Source organism: Bos mutus, chromosome 7 (genome assembly GCF_027580195.1).
Source record: "Bos mutus isolate GX-2022 chromosome 7, NWIPB_WYAK_1.1, whole genome shotgun sequence".
Lineage (NCBI taxonomy): Eukaryota > Metazoa > Chordata > Mammalia > Artiodactyla > Bovidae > Bos > Bos mutus.
Genome location: NC_091623.1, coordinates 55,751,218 through 55,762,623, shown reverse-complemented (window position 1 = coordinate 55,762,623; position 11,406 = coordinate 55,751,218). Strand labels below are relative to the sequence as shown.

The window sequence follows — 11,406 nt, the reverse complement described above, 5'->3', positions numbered from 1 at the left end:
GTCCTTTGCACTTGCTGTTCCATTTCCTAGAGCATTCAGCTCCCACATATCTATCCCTCATTTTTTCCATTCTATTCAGGTCTCTACTCAAATTTTCTACTCACTTTTCCTGACTACCTGTGTAAAATCACACCCCTCCGCACTCTTTCACTGCTTCTTCACCTTTATTTTCTTTCCAAATACTTATCACTTCCAACCATATGTATTTATCTTATTGCCTCTCTCCCCACTAGAATGTCAGCTCAATTGAGGTAGAGTCCCTCTTTCTTTCACTGCTAGGTCTCCAGCTCCTAGAACAGCACCTGACATTGGATAGGTGCTCCTGAATGCATATACTGGCAGAGATGCAGACATTAGGTGTATCTCTCATGCATACACTACTTCTTTCCCTTGCTTCTTGGGACCCCATATTCATGTCCTGACAGAAGGACTTTACCTTACAGGGGCTCCCTGGAGGAGGCAGAACCAAAGGGTGAGGTGGACAGTTCAGGGTCAGTCTGTACTCCTCCCCCATTTGTTGGTATCCTCAAGTGATAAGTTTATTCATTTAGCAAACACTTATTGAGCAAGTATGTTGTTCCTGACCCTGTTCTAGGAGGCACACAGACTCAGCAGTGAACAAACAACAACATCTCTGTCTCAGTGGAACTGACATCTTAGTGAGGGAGGTAATAATGGCCACCAAGCATAATGAAGAATTTAAATAGTCTATGAGCAGATGATAAGTCTGCATAAAAAAAGAGAGAGAGAGAGATTTGCACAGGGAAAGGAAGGGAAGGGACAATTGTTTGGTTTTTGCAATTTTAAACAGGATGGTAGGGGCAGGCCTCCCAGAGAAGGTAACACTTGAGGAAAGGCTCCTAGGAGGTGAGGGAGCGAATCATGCAGATATGAGGGGGAAGAGCATTCCAGGGGGGAGGCACCTGCAAGTGCAAAGGACTGGAGGCACTGGGAGAACCTCGGCCCTTACACAGAGTGCCATGGAGAGCCCAGAGAGCGTTTGAACACAGGAGGGTCATGGTCTGACTTACATTATAAAAAGGAGCTCAGTTTTGGTCAAGTTGAGGACAAGAGGTGGTGGGTCATGTGGAAAAGCCTTTTGAGTAAGCAGGAACATCTTTATCTGGATTTTCCACCTAAGATTATCCACCGTGCAGTGGGGGTGGGCAAGGCCAGGGCTGCAGTCTCCACCCTCCCTAGCGGGTCCAGACACTTCTTTGTGCCCGGCAGCCCCAACCTGACCTTTTCTTGGCCCAGGCTTAACATCAGAACCATGGACAGCGCCAACTGGTTTGTTCATAGAATACTGTCCATTGTGCTGAAATTTTGCTTCTCTGCTGGGCCCCATGGAGGCAGCTGTGCTATGGGGCTCAGGGGAAGGCAAGCCCTGGAAGTAGATACTCCATGCGGTGAAGTAGGGGGCTACATGATCCTATCCCTCCTTTGCCTTCAGCCCTCTCATGCGTCCATCTCATTTCTTGCAATGCAGAATCAACCACACCCCACTCCTCCAGGCACATTTCCTTTCCCTTCTATTTCCCCATCACTTGATCTGCTCCAGCCATCGCTTGATCTGCTCCAGCCGCTCAGGTCTCCTCACTGTTCCCTGAACAGAGCCAGCACGTTGTCACTTCAGACCTTCATTCTTGCTGTTCCCTCTGCCTGGAACACTCCCCCACTCCACACTGCGGTTATTTGCAGGGCTCTCGTCCCTTCCTCCCTCCACACCACATCTCCAGTGCCAACTCCTCAGAAATAGCTTCCCTGGACACTCTCTTTAAATTGCAAACCATGTCCTCATTCCAAAGTTGTCCCATTGTCTTCTCTAGCTTGAGTTTTCTGTTTATTACTTATCAATATCTAACATATCAACGATACCAATTTCTGACCCAAATTCTTGATCCTGCAGTTTGAAATTTAGATTTTTTCAGATTTTCAAAAGGTACTATGGTGTAAATACGATGTACTGATTAATACCCCTAGGTGGACCTGGGGTAACATTCTAAATCACTGTATCTGCAACGAAACATAAGAATACTCACATAAAGTTAAGCAAATAAAAGCTATAATGACCTTAAGTCAGTTCAGGTCAGGTTTTGCCACAAATGAGTTATGAGGATAATTTTGGTTTCCAGACCTTCTTGAAATTGGGAATTGTAGTTTTGTGGCTAACTTATTGACCTCGTTTACTGTTTCTCTGGTGTTAGAATGTGAGCTCCATGAAGGCAGGATTTTGTGTCTATTCTGCTTAGTACTGCAGCCCCTTTGCCTAAGAAGACAGCACCTGCCACGCATGGGGGTGGGGTGGGGCGTGCTCCACAATGTTTTTTGACTGAATAAATGGATAGATCAATGAATAAATGTGTAAGGAAAGAAGACTTCCCTTCCCTGGTTTTTGAATGGCTCCATGCCCTGAATGGCCTGAAGTCTCTTGAAGCCACAGCATGTTTGTGTGGGGGGGCTGTATGTGGCTCCCTGTCCTTCTACCTTCCCCAGTCTCTGCTGGGCCCTCAGGGGTTGGTTCTCAGCACAACCTCATAATCAAAACCCCTGGTCAGATCCATGTAGTCGGGGACTCAGCGTGGAGGTTCCTGCTGCCCTCAGCATCCCCTTCTATTAGGACCTCTACAGTCCCCTCACCGTATTCCCTGTACCCTCAGCACCCTGGCCATGGTCAAAAACAGGCCAGCCACCTGAGGAAGACAGTCACATGAGGCCCCTCACAGTATGTTTGTGTGCCTTACATGTGGCTTGCAGGGCTGTTTGTATTTGACAGATGAAGAATCAAGGGCACAGAGAGGTTAATTAACTTTCCTGAGGTGACACAACCAGGAAATGCTGAGCCTGGATTAAAGCCAAGTCATGGATCCTACAGCCCCATGCTGCCTCCCCGCTATCTCCCTGTGACTATACACTCACACCAAGCCTCACTGACACCCACACCCAACATCAAAGTCCTTCACCCCTGCCACCTGGAGGAGGAAGGCAGGCGGCCAAACTTCTGTTACAAACAGGTCTTTATTAAAGATGAGGAGGGGGTGTGAAAGGGGGGCAGTGTCTCTCCTGCCCACTGCCTTTGGCTGCCGGGGGTGGAGAGCCCTCTTTGCTCCACCCATGCCTCTATGATGGCACATCTGTATGAGGCTGAGGCATGGGGGCGGGGGGGGGGGGCAGTGTGAAGAACAGGGGTGGTTCTAAGGAAAAAAAAAACTCCCTTCCCACAGCCCTAATAAATAACAGAAGGGTTTGAAGTGATCTGGGCACAGGCAAGGGGGAATGCAGCACCCTGAACCCCAAAACCTCTGAAATGGGGCAAGCCCTGCACAAGTTGGGAGTTAAGAGAGACTGGGTGAGAGATTGCACATGGGGGAGGGGCTGAGAGAGGAAGGGGTACCCAAAGGACCCTGCCATGGGGGAGCCTGCCCCCCACCCTCCAGCTGGACTCTGATTCTGAGGAGAGAGCATTCTCTCCTTTGCACATGCTTAGACATGGGCGGTCCCCCATTGACTGGAATCATACCCACCCACCTTGAGATTCTGAGAACCAAGGACTCCTATTTGTTGTTCAGAGGCTGAACACTGACTTAGAATTGCCCTCTTGCCTGAGGTGTCTAAGAAACGATGGGGATTCTCATATTGGCTGGAGTAAACTCCTTTTGGCTAGAATTCTGAGAACTGGGAAGCTCCCATTGGCTGGGCAATGGCCAATGGGATCAGGCTTTGGCCCTTAAAAGGGCAATCCTAGGAGGCAAGGACCCACCTCCCAATTATGCCCACTTGGATGTCCCAGAGGGCAAGAGACACGGGGTCCCCTCGATGTCCTTCCAGCCATCCTCTGATGTATGGGCCTGGCTGGCCTGGGGACAAGGGCTTTGGCACTCACACAACACACGCACACACACGCGTGGCAGGGAAGAAATGGGGACTGGGCAGATTCTGGGTGGGTGTCAGGCCTCACAGCAGGTGGTCACGGCTGGCAAACAGGTAAGGGCTGAAATTGTCCCGGTGGAAGGGGGAGGGATAGAGTCCGCTAAGGGTGTATAGGTCCCGCAGCAGGGGTGTGGGCAGCAGCAGCTTCCGGCCACGGCCACCACCCCCGCCCGGGCCCCCAGGCCCAGGTGAAGAGGGTGAGGGGCCCTGGCTGGGGGCTGGTGCCGGCAGGGGCAGAGGGAGAGGAAGGGGCGTCGGCTCAGACCTCAATCGAGGGCGGGGCACACGGGGCGATGAACACATGGCTGGAGCCCTGGAGGACACGCAGTTGGGGATCAGGTGGCCACGGCGGGCGCAGTTCTGCGGCTCTAGGGATCAGGAATCAGAAGTCAAGGGATTAGAAAGCTTGGGAGAGGCCACAAGAGCACAGTGACACCTCTGTGGCAGTGACAGCCATCTGGAAGTCCCCCTATTTATCCTCCCATCTCCTTGATACTCACTGGATGGGGTGAGCCGTGCCGGTGTCGAATGCGACCTGCAGCCCTCGGGTTCCTGAGACAAAGAGGCGGAGGGGAGGGGCTAGTGGCCCCCTGGGCACCCTGGCCACAGCCACAAGGGGCTCAAAGTGCATAGAGCCCAGTGGAACAGGTAACGAGTTTTCAGGATTAATCATGTCTCCTTGAGAGGGAGGGGGGACACACCCTTCCATTCTGTGGGACAGCCCCCCCGGGACCCAGGTCCACAGAGACAAGTGATTCCTCTACCCCCCATGGCCCTGAGACCCCCCACCGCCTGCCGACTTCCTCCCTCCTTGGTCCCCCCTCCACCCACCACCCTCTCCAGCCGGGAGCAGCCCCCGGCCCCCCTTACCTGGGCCACACTTAACTTTTCGAGGGGGCTGTCCATGGTGGGGGCTTGGCTCAGGTCCTCCCAAGGGGAGAGCCTTCGGCCAGAGGGTGGCCGGCTCTGGAAGTTGTGCACGACACAGGTGACCTATCAACAGAGGGAAAGGGGCTGTTGAGGCCTGAGGCCGATAAGGTAGATTACTATTCCCATTTGTCAGATAAGGAAACTGAGGCTTAGGTTTTCAAGAACAGCTAACACTTTTATGGTGCCTATAATGTGCCAAATACTGTTGTTTCCACTTTACTAAGAAATAGGTACCCTTATTACTTATTCCACACGGGGAGGCAAATGATGCTGAGTTGTGTAACAACAGGATCTAATCCTGTCCTTATTTAAACCTTTGGTATTTTGGACAACATGGGTTTTTCCATTAATCCTGATTTGGAAGAATATTTCATTAGAATATTATTTATCTTGGGACTTCCTTGGTGGCCCAGTAGTTAAGATTCTGTGTTTCCACTGCAGGGAACACAGGCTCAATCCCTGGTCAGGGAACCTGCATGCCATGTGCCTCCAAAAAAATTATTTTTAATAAATAAAATAAATTTGTCATGATTAATATTATTTTATATTATTATTTATAATATTTCCCTGATCTTGAGTGTTCTGGTATCCCCCTTAGTTGGTGTACTCAAGTAAGTGCCTCACTTGCCTTACCCGGGTCCCAAACCTGTTATCCGATTTCACAGATGAGAATGTCCCAGCTAGGTAAGGCTAAGGGACTTGCCCAAGGTCACACAGAGTCCACACCCTTCATCATCATGCAGTCCTGCCTCGGGTCAGGGATGGAAGGCAAGGGGGCTCACCAGAAAGGTGGCAATCGCTGCCCCTGTCAGGAAGCCAGCCAGCACGTCCGACCAGTGGTTGCGGTACTCCGCCACGCGGACCACGCCCACCAGGAAAGCAGGGCACAGCAGGGCCAGGCAGAGTGAGGGTTTGACCAGGCGAGAGCCCTTCACGCGGAACACGAGTGTCACGTACATCTGCAGGGGCCGGACAGGTTAGAGGTCACACAGCAGCAACAGTTCCCAAACTCAAGTGGACATTACATTCAGGGAAGGGGGTGAGGTCTGAACCCTGAGAAGCCACGTTGGGGCTCCAAAGAACACAGCCAGGGGGACTGGAGTTCAGGGGATGGAGTCATGGACCCCCAGTGGGACTTTGCAGGAAAGGGGGTGTAGCCTGAGCACCAAAGAGCAGTAGATAGGGTCTGGGGCCCCAGGTCTCTGGGAGACCAATCACAGATGGTGAAAGATACTTGCTGGCTGAGGGTGTAGCCACAAAGTCAGAGGGTGGAGTCAGGCCCAAGTGACAAGTGCTGTCAGGAGCTCCAAGAGGTGGAGTCCCCAAACACCTGGGGACCACTAACAGGGTTAGAAGCATAGTCCCCAATGCCAGAAAAAGGAGTCAGAGCAACAGTGGGTGCGACCAGGGAAAAGCAGGGGAGAAGAATCAGGAAGTTTCAACGAAATTGACTCAGGAGTATGGCCAGACCAATAAAAGGTGATGTCAAAGTGGGGGACAAGGGCTCCAGGGGACAGAGTTGAAAGCCCACTACCTACTCACCCAGCCAATAACCAGGACCTGTGACACGGCAGGGAGTTGGCTAGGCTTCACTGGACAGAGTCTATAGAGCTGAGCCAATAGCCTCCTTCGGATGCGGGGTTAGTGGGTCTGGAGGCGTGGCTAAACACCAAGGGGACGGCTCTTGACTCAAGATGGGGGCGTGACCAGACTCCAAGGGGTGGAGCCAGAGCCTCCGCCCTAGGGGCGGAGTCACAGTGACGTAGGGCGTGGCCTCACTCTGGGAGGGATTGGAGGCCCCAGCCCACAGGGTCTTCTGACCACTGGCCGCCCCCCAACTGCCTTGCCTCCATTTCGGGGCTCACCGCTGTGTAGGTGACGGCATAGGCGCAAAGGGCAGCGTCCTTGCAGGGGAAGGCGCGGCGCGCAGCAGCCACCAGGCTGGGACTGCCGGCGCAGGCACCCTGGTCAGTGACGAAACGGTCGGGCCCTGGCCGGTCCGGTGAGGGTGGCGGGCAGCCCAGGGCCGTGTAGTTGGGGCGGCACACGGACAGGAAATGAGGCGTGGGATTACCGGTCACCACCTGCCCCGCGTTAGCGAAGATGGTCGTGGTGAAGAGGCCAAAAGAGTAGACCCCTGGGGTAGGATGAGAGAGGGGGTTCATGCCAGGGCCCAGCAGCTGTTCTCCTGTGAGCCCCCTTAAGGCCCATCTGGGTCCCTGTCTCCTTGTTCCTGTGACTGACATGAAGGCACACCTCGGACTCCCCCTAGCACCATATTCCCTAACAGTTGGGCCATGTTCCCTTGGGATGTCATTCTAAGCCTCCTCTACCTGCCCCTGTTCTTGCTATTACTGAGCTGCTCATTTTCATCCTGGAGGATCTTCAACCCTCTCCCCCAGGGACCACCATTTCGGGTGAGCTCTGCCCTTCTACCCCAAGGCCACCAACTGCGGCTGAGACCATATTTAGAAGACTGCCAGGGATCTCACCCCACTGCTCTGAGGACATCCTGTGCTTTTTCTGCCTGAGATTCTTCTTGTGGTAATTTGGGGCCCTCCTCTTAGAGTTGCCATCATGGTTGGCTTAGGGCACACCCATATCTCTAGAGCCTCCACTAGGACTGCCCACAGCCCAAATTCCTCTTGCCCCATGAAGTCACCATCATGGACATTCTAGGGCCCTTTCCCCCATGGAATTCTTATTATGGCCGAGCCTGGCCCATCTCCCTTTTGCACGGCTGACCCCTGACCAAGTCACTCACCCAGGAAGCGGACCAGCCTCCGCAGCGGAGGGCTGAAGCGGCAGCAGGCCCCGGACACGATGGTGCTCTCCCCAATGACGGGGACGGCTGAGGGCGGTGCAGGGAAAAAGGCACGCGCCAGTTCCCCAAGCAGGATCTGTGGGCAAGACCGAGGTGTGGTCTTCTTGGCCTTCAAACCCAGTCCTCCACCTACCACCCACCGGCCCTCCTGCCTCCTGGAAGGCCCTTCCCATAGTCTGAGCCGGGTTACCACCAGTCTCACCGTGAGGGTGGGCCCAGCGGTGACCAGGGCGTAGATGAGGGCTGGGGGTGCTCTGCTGGTAGCCTCAGGCCCTGGGTAGGGCTTGGCATAGGTACTATCATAGCAGAAGAAGCCCTGGGTGTGCACAGGGAATGTGTCTGTGAACTCCAGGCGGTAGGCAAGCAGGACCACGATGCCCAGCAGTACCGACTGCCGTCCAGTCAGGGTGGGGAGAGAGATGGACAGAGAAGAGAGAGGAAAGAAAGGGTCAGGTCTGAGTCAGAGCCATGGAGACAAAGACACAGAGATGGAGAAAGAGACAAGGAGGAGAGATACAGAGAGAGATGAAGAGGAGTGGGTAGAGAGAACGGACTGGGAAGAGGGAGAGACAACAGGGCCAGGGCTCAAAAAGTGAGTGTGATGGAGGGACAGAGCAACAGAGAAAGAAAACTACTGGTAGAAATATTGGGTTGGCCAAGAAAGGTCATTTGGGTTTCTCCATAACGAATTTTTTGCACCAACCCAATAGGAGCAGCCACAACAGGTGTAACTCTTACTGTGGGCTGGGCATCATACTAAACCTTTTTCTAGAATTAATCCATTTTACTTTCATAACAGCCCTAAGAGAGAGGGAGGGATGCCAACTGTGCCCATTTGCAGATGAGGAAACTGAGGCCTGGGAAGGCATGTGAGGTGCCCAGAGTTCCACAGTAAGGATGGGCAGAGGTGGGTTGGAATCCCAGGGAGTGCCACTTCAGAAGGTGCCTCCTCCCTCTGGGCCAGGGAGGAACTGTGCTCCTCACCTCCACGAAGACAAAGCAGGGGATGATGGAAAAACTCCTCTTCAGCTGAGGTCTCCCTCCCGCCATGGTGATGGCTGGGCCTGTGGAGATGCAGAGGGAATGGCACCGCCAGGGGCGGGGCCTAGAGGGAGCCTCAGGTCATCTGTTCTTTGAGTCTTCTGGCCACACCCTGGCCCCCATCCCTGGTCCTTCCAACTACACCTGGCCCCACCCCCTAAGCCTGGTTCTTCCAACTACAGCCAAGGAGCCCCGGCCCCGCCCCCCTGAGGCTTCTGGCCACGCCTCCACATACCCAGGTCTTTGCCCCTGTCCCAGCTTATTAGAGGCACGTGCCTCCACCGATACAACCTGCTCAGCTCAGCCTCTGCTGAAGTGCCCACCGATTCTATAGTGGTCCCCCACAGCCTGCACAGGAGATTCTGACTCCATACCTTGTAGGGTCCAGTCTCCCTTAGCATGTGGGAACCCTCCCCTTGGCCTTCAGCACAGAGTTATCCTGCTTAAAGGGAACCCCTCTTCTACAAATAAGGTTCCTCACCCCCACTAGTTTTTAGGAGACCCCCATACTCTTCCCCTACGTGCTTTACAGGAAGCCCTATGCTCCCTGTTACCCATCTCCACCAGGTCCCTCCCCCCATACCACTTCCCCCAGAGCCCACAGGGGCCTCCCTCTCCTGTCCCCATGGGCTGTGCCTGACTGGTTTGGGCTGATGGCCAGGCCCTCCCTCTCTCCCAGCTGCCTCTCCCTCTCTCCTTCCTTTCCCCTCCTCCCAGCCCGTCTGCCTCCCTGTATTATGAGAGAGGGCTATCTCCCCCTCAACCCGCTCCCCCTCCCCCCCCGCCCCGCCCCCAGTCTAACCTCAGTCAGTCCCCAGCACTGAGAGGCCTACACAGTCACACCTGCTTGACCCATTCTCCCAGCCAGACCTCACCTGTGAATGGCCCTATGGCTTCCCGCAGGCTGCTGCCACGCCCACAGACTCACAGCCGCTCCTGGCAGCCAGCAGGGCAGGGATGGTCACCCCCATTGCCCAGATGAGGAAACTGAGGCCCAGACAGGCAGAGGTAGGCACTCTGGGTCCAGTGCCCCATCCACGTCGCTTGCTCTGCAACGTTACATGTGGGGTGAGGGTCATACCAGAGATCCCAGATGCCCAAGGTGCCTACCCAGCCATGGCCCCCTCACTCTCACAGAGATACAGACACACATCGGCACCCCTCCCAGAGTACACAACTCAGCCAGAGCTTCCATCCCAACCACCTTCCCAACACACACACACACACACACACACACACACACACATATCCAATCGAACAGCATTCGTCCATCCCACCAACAAGGATGAAGGACCTGCTGGGTTCCAAGCAATGCACTGGGTGTCAGCCTTGTGATGAACAAGATGGGCTCGCTCATTCAGACAGGTGCCCAACACCCACTACACACAACTGCACACTCACACAGCACGGTGTGAACACGGCCTGTCACAGACACCCACGCAGAGCAAACAAATCCCCTGCCCCCAACACACACAGTCACTGGGACACAACAGGAGGTCCTTCACATACCTCATGGCCCTACATACAGCCCCACTCCACCCCCATCAGGGACAGAGACTCAAAGCTGCCAATACACTTAAGAGTCACATCAAAAAAAAACTCACCACACACACAGTGGGGGGGGGGTGTCACAGAACTGGTCACAGCGTCACGCCCCCAATTACAAGGCACAGAATGATACATATTAAGTCTGGGGTCCACCTTGACAGTCACAGAAGAGCCCTGCCATCCACAACCACATCCACATGGCCACACAAGGGCACATACATGGACTGTGGCATAGACTTGCACACAGACACATAAGAAAGGCACACGATCAGTCACAGAATAATGGGCCCCCACACACCATCAGAAAAAACACACAACAGCCACACAATGACAGTCACATGCATACAACCACACAGACACCGAGACAGACACACAATCACTGAGAGAGCAGTCACAGGGCCACTCAAAGGCGGCCACAGCAACACGACCACAACACAGTCACCATCAGAGTGATACCCACGGCGACAATCACACAAAGACAGCCACGGGAGACACAGTCACACAACCACCACACGCACACCCCTGATGCCACACACACACTGACACATAACGACAACCACCCAGTCACCGGCAGCCTCACCGGGGTACTGTCCCCATCCACCCCTCCCCTAGCTGGGTCCCCAAGCCTCAGCTCGCAGCCTCCCCTCCCCCTCCCCGCGCTGGACCCGCAGGGGACCCGACCCACACGAACCGAACCCTGGCCAGACAGACACAACGAGGCTCGGAAGCCGGCAAGAAGAGGTACAGGCGGCGCCCCGAGGCCCTCCCCCTCACCGGGTCGACACTACCGCCGCCTGAGCCCTGGCTCCACCTAGACGGCCCCGGCGCAGCGGGACGGACAGACAAACCGACCGCCAGCCAGCAGGCGAACGCGGAGATGGAGACGCGGTCGGCCGGCCCGGCCGCGCCGCGCAGTCTCCGCGCCGGAGGGAGGGGCGGGGCCTCCGGGACATTATTTGCATAACCCGTGAGGCGGGGCCTCGCGATGTCTCATTAGCGTTTTCGGGGCGGGGCCCCACTTGCTTTTGGGGGCGAACCATGAGGGAACGAAGACGAGGTTAAGAGGGAGGATCCTGGTGGGTGCTGAGAGGAAGAGGGTGGGATAACGAGACCCTCCCTCTCTGAGCCTCAGT

At 54.9% G+C, this 11,406-nt stretch overlaps 1 protein-coding gene across 3 annotated transcripts; it reads right to left on the bottom strand.

Annotated features, from left to right (window-relative positions):
- Window positions 1–3,013: 3,013 nt before the first annotated feature.
- Window positions 3,014–10,909, bottom strand: PLPPR2 (phospholipid phosphatase related 2). Of its 3 annotated transcripts, none has more exons than XM_070373694.1 (9): window positions 9,601–10,909; window positions 8,669–8,748; window positions 7,887–8,075; window positions 7,625–7,760; window positions 6,726–6,997; window positions 5,643–5,819; window positions 4,801–4,923; window positions 4,431–4,482; window positions 3,014–4,298 (listed from the first exon to the last, which is right to left on the bottom strand). In XM_070373694.1, exons 2-9 carry the CDS (start codon window positions 8,732–8,734, stop codon window positions 3,955–3,957), a joined length of 1,359 nt encoding a protein of 452 aa, XP_070229795.1. In that variant the 5' UTR covers window positions 8,735–8,748; window positions 9,601–10,909; the 3' UTR covers window positions 3,014–3,954. The 3 variants fall into 3 exon arrangements, with proteins under 3 accessions (XP_070229795.1, XP_070229794.1, XP_070229797.1); XM_070373693.1 differs by having other exon boundaries at window positions 8,669–8,789; window positions 9,601–9,731; XM_070373696.1 differs by having other exon boundaries at window positions 4,126–4,298; window positions 4,817–4,923; window positions 9,601–9,739.
- Window positions 10,910–11,406: the final 497 nt, after the last annotated feature.

Coding starts and splice junctions, on each gene's coding strand:
- PLPPR2 (XM_070373694.1), bottom strand. CDS start 8,734: ATGGCGGGAGGGAGACCTCAGCTGAAGAGGAGTTTTTCCATCATCCCC. Junction 7,761..7,886: donor CCGCTGGGCCCACCCTCACG/GTGAGACTGGTG, acceptor TCTTGCCCACAG/ATCCTGCTTGGGGAACTGGC. Junction 4,924..5,642: donor CAGCGATTGCCACCTTTCTG/GTGAGCCCCCTT, acceptor CTCTGTTGATAG/GTCACCTGTGTCGTGCACAA.